The sequence below is a fragment of the Neurospora hispaniola genome (genome assembly GCF_033458365.1).
Source record: "Neurospora hispaniola strain FGSC 10403 chromosome Unknown B0T23scaffold_6, whole genome shotgun sequence".
NCBI lineage: Eukaryota > Fungi > Ascomycota > Sordariomycetes > Sordariales > Sordariaceae > Neurospora > Neurospora hispaniola.
The window spans coordinates 899,392-917,725 of NW_026944411.1; the positions used below are offsets into that span (position 1 = coordinate 899,392).

General features: G+C 52.1%; 6 protein-coding genes across 6 annotated transcripts; 3 read left to right on the forward strand and 3 right to left on the reverse strand.

The window, feature by feature from the left end:
* The first annotated feature begins 188 nt into the window (after positions 1-188).
* On the forward strand, positions 189-2,435 carry B0T23DRAFT_187194 (Prefoldin subunit-domain-containing protein). Its single transcript, XM_062833159.1, has one exon. The coding sequence runs from the start codon at positions 398-400 to the stop codon at positions 2,282-2,284; it is 1,887 nt and encodes a 628-aa protein (XP_062690587.1). The 5' UTR covers positions 189-397; the 3' UTR covers positions 2,285-2,435.
* Positions 2,436-2,967: 532 nt separating this feature from the next.
* B0T23DRAFT_187169 (nuclear movement protein nudC) lies at positions 2,968-4,049 on the reverse strand. The gene is made up of 2 exons (XM_062833157.1): positions 3,724-4,049; positions 2,968-3,599 (listed from the first exon to the last, which is right to left on the reverse strand). The coding sequence occupies exons 1-2, from the start codon at positions 3,940-3,942 to the stop codon at positions 3,249-3,251; spliced, it is 570 nt and encodes a 189-aa protein (XP_062690588.1). The 5' UTR covers positions 3,943-4,049; the 3' UTR covers positions 2,968-3,248.
* Positions 4,050-4,750: 701 nt separating this feature from the next.
* B0T23DRAFT_187205 (CDK-activating kinase assembly factor) lies at positions 4,751-6,159 on the forward strand. Its single transcript, XM_062833160.1, has one exon. The coding sequence runs from the start codon at positions 4,903-4,905 to the stop codon at positions 5,989-5,991; it is 1,089 nt and encodes a 362-aa protein (XP_062690589.1). The 5' UTR covers positions 4,751-4,902; the 3' UTR covers positions 5,992-6,159.
* Positions 6,160-7,030: 871 nt separating this feature from the next.
* On the reverse strand, positions 7,031-9,794 carry B0T23DRAFT_341802 (ANTH domain-containing protein). Its single transcript, XM_062835893.1, has 5 exons — positions 9,386-9,794; positions 9,060-9,297; positions 8,791-8,981; positions 8,623-8,734; positions 7,031-8,564 (listed from the first exon to the last, which is right to left on the reverse strand). The coding sequence occupies exons 1-5, from the start codon at positions 9,431-9,433 to the stop codon at positions 7,234-7,236; spliced, it is 1,920 nt and encodes a 639-aa protein (XP_062690590.1). The 5' UTR covers positions 9,434-9,794; the 3' UTR covers positions 7,031-7,233.
* Positions 9,795-11,224: 1,430 nt separating this feature from the next.
* B0T23DRAFT_187220 (tRNA synthetases class II-domain-containing protein) lies at positions 11,225-13,688 on the forward strand. Its single transcript, XM_062833161.1, has 4 exons — positions 11,225-11,553; positions 11,612-12,288; positions 12,346-12,624; positions 12,679-13,688. The coding sequence occupies exons 1-4, from the start codon at positions 11,340-11,342 to the stop codon at positions 13,654-13,656; spliced, it is 2,148 nt and encodes a 715-aa protein (XP_062690591.1). The 5' UTR covers positions 11,225-11,339; the 3' UTR covers positions 13,657-13,688.
* Positions 13,689-14,718: 1,030 nt separating this feature from the next.
* B0T23DRAFT_413982 (uncharacterized protein) lies at positions 14,719-16,472 on the reverse strand. The gene is made up of 2 exons (XM_062839544.1): positions 16,101-16,472; positions 14,719-16,039 (listed from the first exon to the last, which is right to left on the reverse strand). The coding sequence occupies exons 1-2, from the start codon at positions 16,232-16,234 to the stop codon at positions 14,902-14,904; spliced, it is 1,272 nt and encodes a 423-aa protein (XP_062690592.1). The 5' UTR covers positions 16,235-16,472; the 3' UTR covers positions 14,719-14,901.
* Between the last annotated feature and the right edge of the window lie 1,862 nt (positions 16,473-18,334).

Here is an 18,334-nt window from a genome sequence, read left to right on the forward strand (position 1 = left end):
TTCCGAACGAACTTGATGAGTCCGCGAGCAGATGTTTACGACTGCAGTCCCAGGGAGCCGAACACTAATACTCTGAAGGGCAACAATGGTGACATTAGCATACATCCGCCGATCGGCGTTGGATTTAAAAGACAGTATCATATATCTTCATGAATCGCAAATGTACCCCTAACTGTCACGGACCCATTCTCTATGGAATTCGAAAGAACAGGACTACATATTCTTCACATGTTTCCTCCCTGGGATTTGCTACCAACCCTAACCCTTGCATGAGCCGTCCCGTTACATAAGCTCCCCAAAATTTTGACCTCATCCCGTCATCGCGAAACTTTTCTTCCCCTCCAATCCTCAGTTTGCCTCCATCAACGCCCTTCGTCCCACCCTCCAATCAACCACCATGGCAGTATCAAGAGACCATCTTGCCGATCTTGACAGGCATATGCAGCTGCTGGAGGGCAAGGTCAACCAGCTTCACGCATCTCTGACCCACTGGCAACAAACCTACTTTGAGTATGCAGCACTCAAAGAAGAGGTGGACGGCTTGCCCAAGGACCCGTCTCCCCGCACCGAGCTTGCTCGCATCCGACGCGACTATGACGGCACTATCATCACCAAGAAAGAAATCAACGAGATTTTTGGCGAAAACGATCTTAAGGAAGCTGATCAAATTTCCAGTGTCCTCGGTCGCCGTCTCGACTACGTCGAAAAGAACGTCGATACGCTGACGAAGCTTGTTGAAACGGAAGAGAATAAACTCGCCGCGGCAAAAGTCATTGCCAATCCTGATGGCGGCACAGATGAAGAGACCGGTCTTCCCATTACGGATATCATTGAGGAACTGGATGACGAAGACAATATCGTTCAGTACCGCCTGCAGAGCGGAGGTGAGGTCGGTAGGAGGGTCGAGGAAGCTCTCAAAAAGGCCGGCATCGAGAAGCTCCCGGAAACCCAGGCCGATCTTCCTCAGGCTCAGGCCAAATCCAACACCACACAAGAGAACCAATCAGTCGAGCAACATCAACCTATTGCTGCCTCTGCCGCTGCTGCATCCACTACCACGAGCGAATCCTCGAGCACGACTCCAATTACACCATCTACAAGCTCCGGGAAGAGTGTCACGTTTGCCGATGATACCAAGTCCGTCGACCAATTGCCGACTACAGCTGGCAAACTCACGCAGCTCATGCAAAAGGTCAAAGAACAGGATGCAATGGATATGTCGAAAGCTGTGATACCCAAGGACGAGTCGGAGGACGAAAGCCAGTTGCGCGCCGACATGCTCCAGTACATGCAGGAAGAAATCCATCCCATCGTGGCTGAACTCGAGATTGACGAAGGGTCCACCGAGGATGAGAATGCGGAGTGGGATGAATATGAGGACGAGCTAGAAGAGGATGACGATGATGAGGATGAGTTTGGACGCTCCAAGCATAGCGTGATCACCAGTGATTATATTCAGCGCATGCAGGAGCTTGAGAAGCGCTTGGGCTTCAAGTCTGCGTTCACTGTCGAGCGTCAGAAGCCCCAGCAACCGGATGATGAGAATCGCAAGGATGCTGGTGGCGGCTACATCACTGTCGTCAGGGAACCTCGCTCAACGCCGGTATCGGTATCGGCGCCAACACCAGCGCCGGAGAACACTCAGTCAGAGCCAACCGCCTCGTCTCTGAAGTCCAAGGGGAAGGCAAAGGAGAAGAAGGGTGTGCGGTTCGCCACAGAGCTGGACATTGCCCCTGAGGAGGAAATTCAGCCGGCTGTGCAGCCGAAGCCCGCTGCGCCAAAGGTGCCCTTAGTCAATCCTGTTGGGGATATTGTCGAACATGGAGCTGTGGCTGGTAACCTGACAACGCAAGAGCAGGAGCCGGAAGAGCCAGAGCCTCCCAAGCGCGTGTCACGGTTTAAGAAAGAACGTGCGTCAACCGGGAAAGCTGCTGCTCCGGCCGCGGCATCCCCACCTCCTGGCCCGCTCCAGCTACCTCAGCGTTTCCGCGAGTCTCATTCGGCCCCTCCTGCCGAGCCCACTCCTCCCGAGGATCAAATTCTGGCCAATCAGGTTGTCGAGAGAAATGTCCTGTCTGCGCCGCAGGAGCCGGATGACATGGACGACGAGCTCCTGTACCGGGCGGCGGCGGTTGAATACAATCGGTTGCGGAATCGCATGATCCAGAAGGAGGGAGGCTTTATGAAGTCGGAGGAGGAACAACCCGTCGTCCCGCTGGACGAGGAAGAAGGCGGCCCGCCGCGCATGAGCAGATTCAAGGCGGCTCGTTTGGCTAGACCATGATGGCCTGGTTGATCTGATACCCCTCATGTTCTGGCCCGTCCAAGAGGTTGTCGGCAGTGTCGATTTACAACAGGAAGGAACTATATCAGCACCCTCGCTCGCCTTTTGGCATCCTCTGTTCCTGACGATTTCTTGTTCGCGATCAAAGGCACATTTCTTTGTCTATCTCCCTGATCAAATTATGCGATTGTGCGTTATGGACTAACATCTAGGACACTTCTCTTTTCGTGAACCCAGACCCCAAGAGACATGGTCCATTCATTGCTCTTGAAAACTTGCACTTTGGACAACAAGCTTATTGATGCTCAGGCATATTTCGGAACGCTTATTATTTATGGGTTGCAGCTTTCAGTCTGCGTTCTCATTACTAGCGGTTCCAAAATTGAATCTGGATGGGCTCTCTGACGCCATGATCTCTACACCGTGGTCTCGGCGATTCGTTTCACCCATCACATCTCTTTTGCACACTTTAGTGTGTCAACCGAGTTTCATAGGTCTGCATGCATGACAATAGATGGTTGATATGGTATCAACTTATGTGTTTCGTTTTGGTTAGTCTGTGTATATCAATTATGTCGTGAGAAAATTCCCAGCTTTGAATGCTTCCGCATCCTGCGATTTATCCCTCCACCAACAGCAGTCCCCGAAATACTACATTCGTTCATTCAAATCCATGAAGTGTAATCTCTAGGTCATCTACTGAAGCGTATGCAGTGATTTGTCATGGGTTCGGCTATTCCAGGAATAATATAGTCCGTGTGCGGCTGGAACAGAACATAACCACAACAGTTCAGAGAAAGTGTCCATCAACAGTACTTCACCCTGTTTGATTCAATGAAGATAAAAACGGTCATTTCCAAGTCATCAATGCTTCGTTATCATGATTATCACCTTTTACTTCTCCTCTCCCCCCAAATCCTCTCAGTATCTCCAATTGCCCTCCCCCTTTCCTCCTTTCGCTCACCTACTGAATTTTCGCATTACTAAAATCCATCTCCGGATGCTGCTCCTGGAACTTTTTCAAGATATCCATCTTCTTCTGCTCATCGCTCGTCGGCAACCCCATCTCCTTTTGTCTTTGGTCGTACATCATCTTCTCCACCATTGCCCGCGTCTCGCCCTCGAGGTCGGACAGCTTGCTGTTCTCGGGGACGATCTTGCTCACATCGATTTTCGGGGCGCTGGTGACTACGTGCGGCCACCATTCGAGCTTGTTGTGCTTTTCGAGATGGATCTCCAGGGCCTTTTGACCGGCGGGAGCGGGGGACAGCGTCCAAGTTGAATCATCGAGGAGGATCGGGTGGGGGAGGTCGCCCTGATTTTGTGGGAGGTGTCAGAATCGATCTACTCGGCATGCGACATTGGGTGGTAGGGTATAGCGGCGTTGGAAAGTTGCAAGGGTTGTGGTTTATAGATATGTAGGCAAGTAGGTTGGTTACCTTGATGACGGGCTCTTGACCCTTAATACCAGCCGTCAGAGACTGCTTCCTTATCTCAACCACCATATCTTTGCCCTTTAGGTTACCGGGGACGAGGATGGTGATGTCGACGTCGCCAATCGTCTGAGTCCACTTGTAGGGGAGAGCCTCCTGCTCGGCTTGTTCCTTGGCGCGGGCAGCGGCCTCCTCGGCGCGGGTGAGCTCTGTTACGTCTGACATTGTTCGGTCAGTTGATTAGTGGGACCTGTTGATGGCGGATGGACTTTCTGGTCTTGAGAGCAAGAGGAGTTGAGCTCTAAAACGTACCTTTGTCAGCCATGTTGAAGGTAGTGTTGTTTATTTCGGTGTAGATATTGGGCAACGACGACAGCTTGGTGCAGTGGTCTAGTGTGCGGTAATGTAAGTAGAAGACGATGGAACGCGCCTGAACGCGATGACCGAATTTCTGGAGGGGCAAGGTAACCCGCAACGGCTGCGGCCGCCCAATCCCAATCCTAGGAGCTGCCCGCGAGCGGCTGCTGTCACTGCCCTGGTAGCCCCCGCTCACCCACGCTTGCCCGCGTCCAGTCCCCTGAGACAGAGCTGCCAGATGAGCGCGGCAGAGTGCCGTGCTGTGAATGATCTGGGAAGCCCCACCCTGCACCGCCAGGGTAGCGTCCCGTCCATTGGAGCGCTGGCGCGGTTGGGGGCCAAGTGGAAACAAGGATTATTCAGCCCAAGCATAACTCTTATCAGTCCCTCTTTCACCACATCGTCAATCTCACTCGGGTTTCACCCAGACTTCCACTTTATTGATTTTCACCACCTTCCCTATCCACCGTTTACACATCACTGCGTGACCCGCAGTTTCTGCCTAGCCGAGTTGGCATTTTAGAACAACATTTCATCATCTAACCAGACGAGTACAAGTCCTCGTCGCCAAATCACGATCACCAAACAGATATAAAGGAAGATTTGGACCGTGATCGCCACTCACTCACCGACACATCAAGAGACGTCCCTAGTTCTCAGATACGGAATACTGTCCCTTGAAGGGAAACGCCCACTCCTCGGTATAATTCAGCATATATTTTTCCTGGCCATCATTCAACCTTTGGAAATCCCACTTCAGCACATCGATCCCCGTCTCCTCCCTCGAAGCGAAATTACCAAAACAGCAAGAAAAAGAAACCACCCACCATGGCGCGCCCTCTCGACCCCCTCGGCTTCGAAGACGAAATGTGCCCCGTCTGCAAATCGCGCAAGTATCTCAACCCCGACATCGTCTTCGTCTTCAACCCCGAATGCTATCACTCCATGTGTCTCAACTGCGCCAACCGACTCTTCAACGACGGACCCAATCAATGTCCGCACGCCGGCTGCAACAAAACGCTCCGTCGCAAGGGCTTCCGCTCGGCTTTTTTCGGCGACTTGGCCGTCGAGCGCGAGGTCGACATCCGCCGTCGCGTGGCTGCGGTGTTCAACCAAGTCGAGGACGACTTTGAGACGCTGCAGGATTATAATAATTACTTGCAGATGGTGGAAGATTTGACGTTTGAACTTGTCAATGGGACGGATGAGAGGAGACGGCAGGCGGAGGCGCAATTGCAGGCATGGGAGGCGGAGCATAGGGCGGATATTGAACGGAATAAGAAGGCGGGGAGGGAGGCGGATGAGATTTCAAGAAAGAGGCTGGCAGCCGAAAGGGATGCTGTGAGACAGAGGAGGATTGAGGCTATCAAGGAGGCGGAGGCGGAGAAAAGAGAGAGGGTGAGGAGTCGCGAGATGGAGCTGGATAATCTGGCCAAGGGAACCACTGCTATGACAGCGGAGCCGGCGACGAAGGTGCAGCTAAAGAGGCGTGGGCAGGTGAATCGGGTTGCTGAAACAGCTTCCAACCCTACCATTGCAACAACGGGAATGGGCACGGGCGCGTCGGAGGTTGAGCGTTTGTCCATCCGCGGCTTGAAGGAGAAGCCGAAGGCGCCGGCGCCACAGGGCCCGTACGACCCCTTTGGCGGCATGGACTTTGCGCCTTGTCGGTACAAGCTACATGGAGGCTTGAGTCACCCGCTTATGGAGAAGTACCGGTTGGACAGACAGCACGTTGCTGGTGGGTACAGCTTTGACGACTTTGCGGCGCGCGCCTTGTATGAAGCGTTTGCTGGGTTGGGTGTGTTTGTTGAGGATGAGAAGGAGGTTGGCAGTGGTATTGGGTTGTCACAAGAGACGAGCATGGCGGCGGGGATTGCCGCTGTGGGTGACGCGGACAAGATGGATTTGGACTGAGAGTGGTTCTGGACCGGTATGCCCTGGCCTTTTGGTTGGCGGTAGTGGTGTTTTTGTTGCATAGCGACGGCGTTCACTCAGCGATTGAATATTTTTCTTTTTTCCTCTCCGACGGATCTTGATTTCGGAACACACATGAGGCGGGGCCAGCATCATATAAATCAACTTCAGAGTCGGTGGTTTTATAGGGCGCAAATATTCCAGTCTGCTGTAGATTTCTGGGTTCGGGATTCATTATGCGAATGGTCGCAGTCCGGAAGCCACATAAGACAGAACTTGGCGAACTGCAGTACATTAAAACATTCACTACTCTTTGCCTCCTAGGAAACCATCTGTCTACTTGTAAGTAGTATCAAGGTCACTGAGTACCACGTGTTGTGTGAGGAATTGGGGACGATGATGGAGAAAAGAAGGAGAAAATTCAAACCAATAAGAGTGGGTCGATTGATTATAGAGATGCCCAAAATAATATAGATTAAGGTTTACCAAGTAAAAAGAGCCTCCAGGCTTCCTACTGCAAAGATGTGTATGCCTCCCTTGTTGGCCATTCCTGGAGAGAGAGTATTGGCAGCCAATTCTGAAAGGTTTGATGGTATGACCATTTATCATACCTCTTTCACTCCTTTATCTCGAGATGCCCGGACCCCATTCCACCGTTTTTATGTAGCGTATCCATTCCAACTATCCTTCCCCCCTCCCCCTTGCGCTGCGCTGCTGGGCCTTGTATCTGGCCCTGCTCGTTAAGAAGCACTCGACGGCGAAAAAAAAACCTGATCTCTTCACAGCCAATCCTTGACTGTCTTATTGCCACCCATCTCAAACGTACGAGCATCAAACCGCCCTGCTACCCCAAACCTTGGCTATCCTTTCGGTAGACTAAGGAGGGGCACCGTCAGAAAACTCGCGGCAACAATAAAGAAAGATCAGGATTGCCGAATCGAATAACGAAGGCGGGTGAGAAGAAAGAGCTGAGCTCAAAAAAAAAAAAAAAAAAAAAAAAAAAAAAAAAAAAAAAAAAAAAAAAAAAAAAAAAAAAAAGAGCATAAGGAACGCCGCGCTAGATGCGTGACTTGCCGGTTCGTGTCATCCCGAACAAACCAGACAAGCCAAAACTAAGACAACAAAATGACAGAAAAGCGGGGTAGTGCGCCTGTCAACGACATACGCTTGCCCGTATAGCCGTTGAAATCCAAGATGAAGAGAGCTTAGCGTTACGCGGCTGTCAGAGAATACAACCGCTCATCATTGCTGCCATGGCGTTTGCTGTGCTGGCCTCGGAAACACCGGGATTGTCTCGAGTTGGTCGAGCCCGCCCCCTATAGGCTGTTGGTTATGTTGCCACCCCATGCCGGTAGCATGGTTCACGAACGCACCCTGACGGAAAGGATTTGTGCTGCCCGTTGGCGTCGGAAGAAGTGGGCCACCAGCAGTGACGGGGCGCTGCTGCTGTTGTTGTTGGACCGACTGGGAAGCCGCGAAGCCCCTCGCGAAGGGGTTGGTTCCAGTCGGCTGTGGTTGTTGCGGTGGAGCCGACTGGAAAGGCGAGTTGGCTGGAGGAGAAGCGAAGGGTTGTGCCGCCTGAGGAGACGCGCGAGCAAATGGGTTGGTAGACTGTGCAGTCACAGGACGCTGCATTTGCTGCTGTTGCTGTTGTTGTGGTTGTTGCTGCTGGAAAGGGGAGTTGTTCGCTGGCGAGAATGGAGATCCCGTTTGTTGTTGGTTCATCATCATAGATTGTCGGAAAGGGTTGGTGACTTGCTGTGGTGGCTGAAGACCGGAGAAGCCGGTGGTTGTGGCCGTCTGGAAATTGGCCATGGGATCCTGGGAAACAAGAGACAACGAGGTGGCCTGGAAGCCTTGTTGCTGGGGAGAAAAGCCACCATACCCAGCTCCCGTAAAAGACGGTTGCATCTGTTGCTGAGGAGCCTGCAGAACTTGACCATAAGTATCCATTGCTGGCTGCTGCTGTTGCTGTTGTTGTTGTTGCTGCTGCTGGAAAGCTTGTTGGAAGGCAGCCTGAGCCGCAAAATCGTTGGCTTGAAACGGCTGAGTGGGTTGAGGCTGGAAAGCGGCCTGTGCCCAAGGGTTCGCGCTCACTTGCATCTGTCCATGGGTTTGCTGAAGCTGTGGTTGTGCCTGGACAGCCATTTGCGTCTGGTTTTGCTCGATCGAGTCGAAGAAATCGATGAGGTTGGCATCCGCCGACTTGATAGGAATTGCCGGCCTGGATGACTCTTCTTTGGTGCTTGTGGTCCCTGAGGCAGTATTCTTCGTGGATGACTCTGCTTTGGGGAACTTTGATACCGAGGATGAACCCCCTTTCTTCTTCGCCTCCAGCTCGGCCAGATACTGCCTCCGGTGAATCTCGAAGTCGGGATCCTTCAGATAATCCTCCAGCTGCCGTCCCAAGTTCACAGGTGCGTGCTTGAGCTTGGGAACCTCAACTCTAGTATGGTGTTCATATTGCCGAGCGACACTGAGGTACTGTACCACAAAATCGGTTTGACGAGCAAAATTCCGGTAGATGTCCATAGCTCTCTCGGCATCAGGCTTTGACATTTCGAAAAAGTGGCCTAGAAATAGGTAAGCCTGGGGTCGCAGCGCGTCTGGTTGAGATGGATAGATTCATACCGAGAATATTGATCATGGCCTGGTTCAGAGCTTGGAACAAGGCAAGAAGATCTAAAACCAAGAGCCTGAACACGGTAACCGTAATTTCGTTTTCTGGTTCATTGTCCATGACCTGCCCATAGGTGTTAGCAACAAGCGTCAAAAACATTCACCCGGAGAGCAACATACATCACACTTGAGCAACGCTGTGAGTTGCTTCTGAACAGATTCTGTCTCTCGTAGCAAGCCTTTTTCGACTGAGAGCTTCTCCAACCGGTTCTCCCTGCCTCGAACCCAGTCAATCTTTGTGTCACGATACGCTCGCACCCTTTCGGTAAGGTAATCATAGTAATGACGGATGTTTCGGCCTTGTGTTTGAACTACGCGGCCGCTTGTTAGTTACTCCGCGTACAGAGCAAAGCAAGACGAAAGGACCCAATGGGTTCGGCATCACTCACCATCTGATATCATGCCCAGACCCAGCATACTCCGGTGCTTAGCAAGATATGCTAGGGTAACGTCTGGCGAACCCTCTCGGATCATGAGGTGTACGGTAATCAGACTCTTGAAGACAACGGTCCATGTTGAATCGCGCAACCGAGTCTGCAGTACCCTAAAGACCTCTCCAACTCCCGCCTCACCCGAATGTGTCGCGATAAGAATATGCTCGATGTACTTCGTCTTGGGAGGTGCGGCCTGTTGTCATGATCGATTATGAGCGTCAGCCGCTGAATCGCAAGGCTCTGAATTGGCAGTGTATGACGAGTGAGACCGGGTAACGAACCTTGATTTTGGTTGCGCCCTTGACGGACTTTTCAAAGGAGCTCGCCATCTTTTCTAGCTAATCGCCACCAGCGGGCGACTTGCTCCCGAGTACTAAGAATGTGAACTTGTAATATCAACCTCGGCGCGCGAGTTCCAGCTGGTTTGTCGCTCGGTCGCTGTCGGGTATCGGAAGCGTATGGAGAGATTGAGTCGAAACGATTGTAAGAGCAATGATGTCGTGGATAGGTTTGTAGCGAGTGGCGGGCGGCCTAACAATTGGTACCGCTGTTGTGTTGGGTTGGGGGTCGCGGTCGGGCAGCGTCTGACCTCAGAAGAGCTGGATGTAACTACTCGAAGTGTCTGATGTGATGACGGAGGTATTCGTTGGCTGGAGGAAGTCGATAGAGCGGAAGAGTGTAGATGCCTCGTCAATGCCGTGACCTTGGACGTCGGATGAACACGAGTAATCTATAAGGAACCGCCCTGTGCAGCACTTTTGACTGGGCCCCCGAAACAGGTACTAGCGTTCTGTAGGCGGTTCAATGTGTAGGGGGGGAGCCGAAGGGGGGGCATGGTAGGGGGAGCGGCAGCGGTAGGTAGGCCCAGGGGTAGGTACCTAGGGAGATTTTCAAGCCAAAACCTATACGATTGCCTGGAGGTTCCTTTCCTGTACAGGGGATAGCCCCAGGTGCATGGGGGACGGGAGCATGGAGATACGGGAGAAGCGCAGAAGGTAGTTGTACCCTGACGGGCAGATTTCCTGGCGGACACGCGCTAAAAGGCAATACAAGGGACATGAGCACCTCCAGTCGTCTCCGAGCACAGAAGTCCAAATATGATCGACGACAATCATCGCCCGGATTCCTTGTTCCACCTCTCTGATGTCGGGCGCCGGTCTGAATGGATCCACGTTGAGAATCACGGCCGAAGTTGAAAGAGTGTTGCATCCAGAAAATGGTGTGCATGACCCAAGGGTCTGGGGTTACGATGGGGCTTATCCTGAAATTTCGACATGATGCGCTTGGGGAGATCGCAAATCACGCTATTGCCCATTTTATTTGGAGATTACTATATTCCACACTTTGTGCGGGTACAAAGCGCCCAGTCCAAGACAGCAATATTGTACGACATGACATCAGCGGTCTCGTCTTAAATCAGCCTCAGTGACCCCCAGCTTGCGGAGGAGAGAAGGAAACCACCAAGCTGTCTGAGAAGGACCCCGCGTGCCACCGGGTAATAAGTCTCTTCTTTCTTCATCTGCAGCAACGTGTTGCCTTTGAACCCAGACTCGTAACAGTGAGTAGCAGGGTATTGCAGATGCATTCAAGGGTGGAATCCAAACTTGAAGAGACAGAGAGGCGTAGGGTCAACGACCAGGGACAAGCGAAGAGAATATGTACAAAGGAAAAAAAAAGAAAACAAGAACTCCTTCCTTCAGATAGAATCAGAGTGCCGTGTTGGCGTCCGATGAGTAACAAGGTCGGTGTGCCGAACGCTTATTTCAAAATTCCCGCATTCCCTCACTATCGAACCACTTAAGCCCCGTGAGGGGAGAGTTCGAAGGGTCAGGAAGGAGGAAGCTTCATCAAATTAACACCTGGGCTTTCATCATTTTGTTTTGAATGGAAGGGTCATGAAGAAAAAAAGAGAAGAAATTTCTCAAAGGCCGGCGCGCGGCAGAGGGTTTTGTTCTCTGCGGGTGTGACTGTGGGCCCCACTCGGAATTTCGAAGCGCGCTCGGGCCAGCACTCTGCCGACCAACGAGCAACGAGTGGCAGCTTTATATGGGGCCGTTAAGAGCTTGTATCAAAGCTCGGGCCAATCTTACCACTCCCAGCTCAACCCTCACTCGTCTCGTCCATACTCAACCCTGGACCGGGGCTCACACCACCGACAACACCCTTCACGATGGAGCTCTCTCTGCCAGAAGTGGAAGACGGAAGGTTGACAGACGTTGACGACATCAGACTGCCATGGCTCAACCCCGCGTCTCTTTGAGACGGCTCTGTAGACTCGTACCGTCCCAGAATTCGAGACTCTACACAAGCCGCATAAACCCTCACTGGCAGTCGCTGAAATGCCTGCCCCGGAACTCGCAACGCCTGCTTCATACTTCCCCAGCTCTTGCTTCACCATCCGGTGATAAAGTAAGCGGCCAAAAATTGCGCGAAGAATGGGCACAGTACAGTAGGTATTGTCGTGTATACTATGCCTTTTATACCTGAGCTTGGCTGATGCGGGCCAGGCCAATTTCCCAGTGCATCCAAGGCCGCTGACTTCGTCGAGGGCAACAAGGTCACCGTCCATGGCTTTCTCCTGCGACGAAGAGTCAAGAGCTCAAAACTGGTGTTTGCCGACATTCAGGTTGAAAATGGCCCATCGGTGCAGGTCACGTCCACATTCAAGGAGGATGGAAGCCCCGAGCAGTTGGTCACGAGGGCCCTGAGAGCAGTCCCCTTGTATAGCCCCGTGAGCGTGACTGGAACCGTTGCCCGGCTCCATGGCAACCGTATCGATTTGGACCTTGACGCCGTCCAGCCTCTTAATGCATTTCCCAAAGACATCATAGTCTCCGAGGGCGTTCAATTTCCTGCCTCTGCCAGGCATCTTCAAATCCGCTTCTCAGACCCCCTTCGCTCACGGCTGCTGGCCCGTCCCCAGATCGGCTTCCAGCTCAGGAAAACACTCAATGACCTTGACTTCACCGAGGTGGAAACGCCTATCCTGTTCAAGTCTACTCCTGAGGGAGCAAGAGAGTTCTTGGTCCCGACAAGACGTCGCGGTCTGGCTTATGCTCTGCCCCAGAGTCCGCAGCAATACAAGCAGATCCTCATGTCAAGCGGTATCCGTGGTTATTATCAGTTTGCTCGCTGTTTCCGTGATGAGGACTTGAGAGCCGACCGCCAGCCAGAGTTTACTCAGGTATGTCATGTCGAGTATGCTCCCTATCATCTAGTCATACGCTAATACGCGACATAGCTTGATTTGGAAATGGGCTTCGCCACGGGCGAAGATGTCATGCGCACTGTCGAGACTCTTGTCTCTCAGCTGCTTCCTGCTCTGAATGCCCAATTCAACGTCGTCAGACAAGGAGATGATATCTATCCTGTACCCAAACGCAACTTGGACAACGGCGAATCGACCGAGAATGGTGACCTTCAATGGCCTGAACCTACCGCTCCTTTTCTTCGGCTCACGTACGACGAGGCCATGACAAGATTCGGTATCGACAAACCCGACCTACGGATCCCCTTCGAGGTATGCAAGGCGTTTCTAAATCTGAAACCGATTTAATCTAACCACTTATTCCAGCTACACCGTGTCGACCATGTCCTCCCCGCCCAGTTTGTTTCCATGATCACGCACACCGAGCAGCCTATAGTTGAAGCCTTCCGCATCCGTCCCCAGTTTGACGGAGAAACGGTCACTCCCGGTACCATTGCTGAGTTCGTCGACAAACTCATGGACCAACTCCCCAAGCCCCTTGCCAACAATCCCGACGGAGCTCCCGCCGCCCTCATGTTCAACTCCAAGAAACCTCTCTGCGGTCTCTCATCACTTGGCTTTGAGGGCTTTGACGCGCTCACCAGCATGGAAGCTTTTTCCGACCTTGAGGACGGCGACGTGCTCGTCTTCCAGGCGCGCAAGAACGCCCCCTTCCAGGGTGAAGGCTCCACAGCCCTCGGCGTTGCCCGCACGCACTTCTACCGCTCCTTCGTTTCCGCTGGTCTCCTCCCGCAAAGCCTCGACCTCAAGTTCCTCTGGGTCGTCAACTTCCCCATGTTTACCCCCGACGACGGCATCGACCCCGGCCAGGGCGGCCAAGCCGGGTTCAAAGCCACCCACCACCCCTTCACCGCGCCGCTCACCGAAGCCGACGTTGAGATGCTCGCCACCGATCCGCTCAAGGCGCGCGCCGACCACTACGACCTCGTCGTCAACGGCGTCGAGCTTGGCGGCGGCAGCCGCCGTATCCACCTGTCTTCCATGCAGGAGTACGTGATGCGCAACATCCTCAAGATGACGGATGCGGGTCTGGCCCAATTCTCTCACCTGCTCGAGGCGTTGCGGGCGGGATGTCCGCCGCATGCCGGGTTCGCGCTGGGCTTTGACAGGCTGGTTGCTATATTGACGCACACGGATTCTGTGAGGGATGTGATCGCTTTCCCCAAGAGCATGAAGGGTGAGGATCTGACGGTTAAGAGCCCGAGTAAGATGACGGCTCAGCAGTTGGAAACTTACCATTTGGCGATCGCTAAGAAGGAAGAGGTGAATAAGCAAGATGTTTGAGAGAAGAAAAATGTGTGTTGAGAAGGGAAAGCAGCCTCCTGCGCTGTGTGCTTGGCCTCCGACCTAGGTCAACGGCTTCACAGACAATATGCTACGCTGTACATTAAATGCAAGATCAAATGTTGGTGTGCTACCATGCAAACATGGCACAACGCAGCTTAATGGCCTGAGAGATGGTGTTTTATAGGAGATCCTCGCAGGCTGTTCCACGCGTTCTACCTCAATCCCGGACGCTGAACATATTCTCAGACCACAACATTGCAAAACATCGTATGATATTGAACCAGCTCGATTTCGCTGTTCTAATCTCTCGGAGACGACCCGAGATAGACGTATGAGTATGGGATAAAGACCGTGGACCGTCTTGCTCACCAAAAGACTCATCTAGGTAATTGTCATTGCATTCATCTCAATTTTGTTCACGGGTCTGGGTACGGTGAGTACTCTGATGAGTACAGCTGCACCTGACCCCAAACACGGAAAGACATCGTCAAGCCATCACCCACACGATCAACACTGAGAAAACCTACAAGCAAGTTCAAAGACTTCGGAGAAAAAGTCCACAGGCTCAAAGAGTAGATCAAGCCCAAACACCGCTTCAACGTCTGGAGAATCCACAAAATGTGAGAATGCAATATTTCTATACTAAATCTACCCTATCACTATCATACAGAGTCATTCCCACAGTCTTTCGTGTTTCCCCCGTATCCCCCTTGCCATCATTCAATTTCCAACACTAGCTCACCTGCTCTGTTTCAATTTGGAATATAGATCTAAATGAACGTATCGAACCTGTGTACCTGTTGTTAAATTGAAAAGGCATGCCAAAAGAAAGATTTGAACAAAAGCATAGGTATAAAAGAGCGACAAAGCCAGAGGCAACCCAATCAGGAGCCTGTTTCCGTGTACAACCCTTCGTTCCTCCAAGTCGAACCAATTTGACACAATAACTGGCCAATAACTAATACGTTGCCATAGTCAAAACCGAGCAGCAAAGACCATGATCTCTCTCGGTTGTTGGTTACCGCCTGAACCGGTTCCGCAAGGGACCAAACAAAGTCAAGAGACTGTCAACCAGTCAATTGTACTTCTTAGTCCGTCGAGAGAGGAAGAGAGAGAGAGAGAGAGAGAGAGCATTGAGAATTCCCCCCCTTTTTTTCCGGTCAGGGGTCGCCAAGCCGATTCGAAGATGAAACAGCCCTGATGTCACTGCCCTCCCACACAGACCAAGGGAACATCAGCTTCTTAAAGCTGCACAAACACCAACCCAGCCAACCCAACAGCCAACGCAATCTTAGCATCAACTCTCTGTCCAGCAGCACCAGCCAGCTGCACGTCCGCAAATTCCTCACGCTCCTTACCGTCCGCGCTGTCGTCGGTGGCTGTAGGAGCAGGCAGGGCAGTAGACGTAACCCAACCGCCATATCCACTATAGGCACCATAGCCACCATACTCGTACCCGGTTTCAGTAGCTACGCCTTCAACATCCTCAGAGTCCTCTTCGGGGCAGGGTTCCTCGCCTTCTCCCTCGCCCTCGTCCTCTTGCTCGCCACCAGCAGCGTCGGCGGTGGATGTGGGCGAGGTGTCCTTGCCATCGGCACCGTCAGCACCGTCTTCGTCGGTGTTTCCCTCATCCTCATCCTCATCCTCATCCTCACTCTCGCTCTCGTCGCTAGCGTCATCCTGATCCTCAGCGGCGTCCTTAGACGGAGCGGCGGACTCGTAAGCAGCGGCGGACTCGCAATCATCGGCGGACTCGTAAGCATCGGCAGACTCAACGGCAGAATAAGCGGCGGAAGAATAAGTGGCGCCAGAATAAGCGGCACCAGAAGACTCAGCAGCAGCGGTCTTTCCGGTGGGGGCGGCGTAGGAGTTGGCAGCCGAAGACTCGGCCTCATAGTCGGCGGAGGAAGGGGCGGCGGAGGACTCAGCGGCCTCGGCCTTGCCGGTGGAGGCGGCGTAGGAGTTGGCAGCCGAAGACTCGGCCTCATGGTCGGCGGAGGAAGGGGCGGCGGAGGACTCGGCGGCTTCGGCCTTGCCGGTGGAAGCAGCATGGGAACTAGCAGCGTTGACCTTGCCCGAAGCAGTTATGTCAGCAGCAGCCGAGCTACCAACCGAAGCGGCCTGGGCGTCAGAAGAAAAGGCAGCAGCCTCGGAAGAGAGCGCGGCAGCCTTGCCGGCACTGGTGGAGGCGGCCTTGTTGGCCGAGTTGGCTTTATTGGCATCGGCGGCAGCAGTGCTGGTTGCTCCACGCCTCTCGAGTTGATCGGCGGTTACCACTTCCACGACCTCGACGACGGCTTTTTTGACCAGGTCGGTGTCGGAGTCGTCCTCACGGGTATGGAGGGAGCGGGGGACAGAGAAAGCAGGCACCCTATTATTTCTACGTGTTAGCAAAAGGGGTAAAGCACAGGAGAGAGTATAGGTTGGTGTGAAGGACGTACACTCTCTCGAACAGACTGGCTTGCGCCAAGTCTCTTTCGCTCAGAGCCACATTTTCGTTCGGGACAGCAGAAGCTGAGACGTTGAAAGCCAGGGCCTGAAGGACGAAAGCCTTCGTCCAGGTGGATGAACGCATGGCTACTACGGTCTGATAGCAGATATGCTGGAGTGACGGATGGTGATGGAAACGATCGGAAGCGTCGAAGTTGGTGCCGCGAAACGAGGGAGGAATGTCTTCTCAAAATAGAAGAAGTGAGTAAAATAGGGCTTGAAGCTGAAAAGATTCGGTGAGGAGATCTCTGAAACTGGTATAATTTATCTACTCCTCTAGAGGACGAAGTAGATGTTTTCGAGTGTGGTGCTCATAGGAAAACAATCCGTCGTTGGAGGGGAACTGGAACTCCTTAAATATCCGAATCCTCATGCTGAATTAACAAGTCCAGCTTCCATCTTCCCAAAGGTTCAACCGTGAAAGCAGATACTCAGGCCCAATCGGGTCCAACAAGCAAATTACAAGGTCCCGACATGCTGTTTGAAACTGGAAATCAGCACACCTGCCTCCTGCAGGTGCCGATAGGGAGGCGAGTGGCTCGGTTCTGCATGGAAGCTTCGCTTTTTGACTTGAGATTCAGAGACTCGGGGATTCATAGACCAAATACCGCCCCATTGTCAAAGCGAATCCGTCAGGTCACATGCAGTGTTTCTGCAGTTCTCCCGTTTGAAGACAAGACCTCTTAAACTACGGGTAAGATGAGGTGATGAACTAACGCATTTCTAGCAGGTTTTCAACAGCGAGAGCACCACCACAATTGGTCAAACACTCCCACCCATCTCCTTACAGATATTCACAAGAATGAGAAACCCCAAATAAGCCATGGTTCACAACCTCAGTGGTGAGTGAGTGTTTAAGCGCACTGCAGATGGATGGGATATAACTCACGCGCATAACAGCACATGGTCTTGGACTTGAACTCCAGCATCTCGGTTGATTTGTCATCATTATTGCGATGATGCTGAGCCACACACGGTTAAGTTTCTAAGCCACCTGACTCGCCCAGTTTTCTAAATGTTCAAGCATGAAGTACGATAGCGGTCACGCGTAACTTAGTTGCCACTCCTTCGATGGGCACGAGAAAGGCCACAGTCGGGGCCGCAGAAAAGACTGCGGATGCGAGAAATTTTCCTCAGCGCGGCTGGAGCGTGAACGCCGACGGTGGACGGTGGACGGAACCTCTTCACCACCAAGACCTTCTACCCACCGCGCACTCGCAGAGACAGGACATGTCCAAGGTTTTCATGTTCAGGTTCAAGGTGTTCGACAATAATTTACATGTTCCTTGATGGCTATCAAGAGCAAGCGACATACCTTTGAGCTCTCCTTATCTTTTAATTTTTTTTCATTTCAAATTTTTTTTTTTTTTTTTTTTTTTTCGAAGAAAAATCTCTAGTCTTCATAACATCTCTTCCGCCGACTGGAGGCTCTACATTGGATTTGCCATTCTTTGTATAGTCTCCCCCTCTTCTTCTTTTTCTTCGGCTCGGACATGTCAGCTTAGTCACGATCAGTAAGGGTACCTAGAAGTACTGAAGTCGGTATCGGACATCGAATATACAAGATGGCACTTGCTTCAAAGGCTGTATTGCATACCGCATTGTCTTGGGCCGTTCGTTTTTAGGTTCCCAGGAAATCAGGCATAGTCTGTAAGCATACTGTACGAATATGTGTTTTTTATGCCCGCAAAAAATAGTGGGGGAGACATATTGCTACCATGAGGTACTGTAAATTCGATTTCTCTGATTCTCTGCCTTTTCCCACCTATTCTTTCGAGGGCGCTGGAGGGTGGAGACATTCAAAATCACCGTCTTGCATAGAAATCTTGGTGGGCATAAATGTTGCAGTATGCTTATACAGTATGCCTGATTTCCTGGGAACCTAAAAACGAACGGCCCAAGACAATGCGGTACCAACCTGACCTACACTACACATATGTAAGCTCCACGTTAAGTTGACAAAGCATAGTACAGGAAGAAATGCAGTTATACACATGCAAACAAGAGGGGGAAACCAGGCATACATTCAGTTCCGTCTGTAGGTACCTACTGTCGGGTCCTCAAAATGACCCGACTACCAATATTCTGTGATTGTACAAGCGGTGTTGCGTCAATGAGACATTCACAATGATCGATGATTCGCGGAACAATGGGAGATGCACAAGAGGCGGGTACATAAATGGAA

Coding starts and splice junctions, on each gene's coding strand:
- B0T23DRAFT_187194 (XM_062833159.1), top strand. CDS start 398: ATGGCAGTATCAAGAGACCATCTTGCCGATCTTGACAGGCATATGCAG.
- B0T23DRAFT_187169 (XM_062833157.1), bottom strand. CDS start 3,942: ATGTCAGACGTAACAGAGCTCACCCGCGCCGAGGAGGCCGCTGCCCGC. Junction 3,600..3,723: donor GTCAAGAGCCCGTCATCAAG/GTAACCAACCTA, acceptor CCACAAAATCAG/GGCGACCTCCCCCACCCGAT.
- B0T23DRAFT_187205 (XM_062833160.1), top strand. CDS start 4,903: ATGGCGCGCCCTCTCGACCCCCTCGGCTTCGAAGACGAAATGTGCCCC.
- B0T23DRAFT_341802 (XM_062835893.1), bottom strand. CDS start 9,433: ATGGCGAGCTCCTTTGAAAAGTCCGTCAAGGGCGCAACCAAAATCAAG. Junction 9,298..9,385: donor AGGGCGCAACCAAAATCAAG/GTTCGTTACCCG, acceptor TCATGACAACAG/GCCGCACCTCCCAAGACGAA. Junction 8,565..8,622: donor GGCCATGATCAATATTCTCG/GTATGAATCTAT, acceptor ACCTATTTCTAG/GCCACTTTTTCGAAATGTCA.
- B0T23DRAFT_187220 (XM_062833161.1), top strand. CDS start 11,340: ATGGCTCAACCCCGCGTCTCTTTGAGACGGCTCTGTAGACTCGTACCG. Junction 11,554..11,611: donor CGAAGAATGGGCACAGTACA/GTAGGTATTGTC, acceptor GATGCGGGCCAG/GCCAATTTCCCAGTGCATCC. Junction 12,625..12,678: donor ACCTACGGATCCCCTTCGAG/GTATGCAAGGCG, acceptor CACTTATTCCAG/CTACACCGTGTCGACCATGT.
- B0T23DRAFT_413982 (XM_062839544.1), bottom strand. CDS start 16,234: ATGCGTTCATCCACCTGGACGAAGGCTTTCGTCCTTCAGGCCCTGGCT. Junction 16,040..16,100: donor GCCAGTCTGTTCGAGAGAGT/GTACGTCCTTCA, acceptor GCTAACACGTAG/AAATAATAGGGTGCCTGCTT.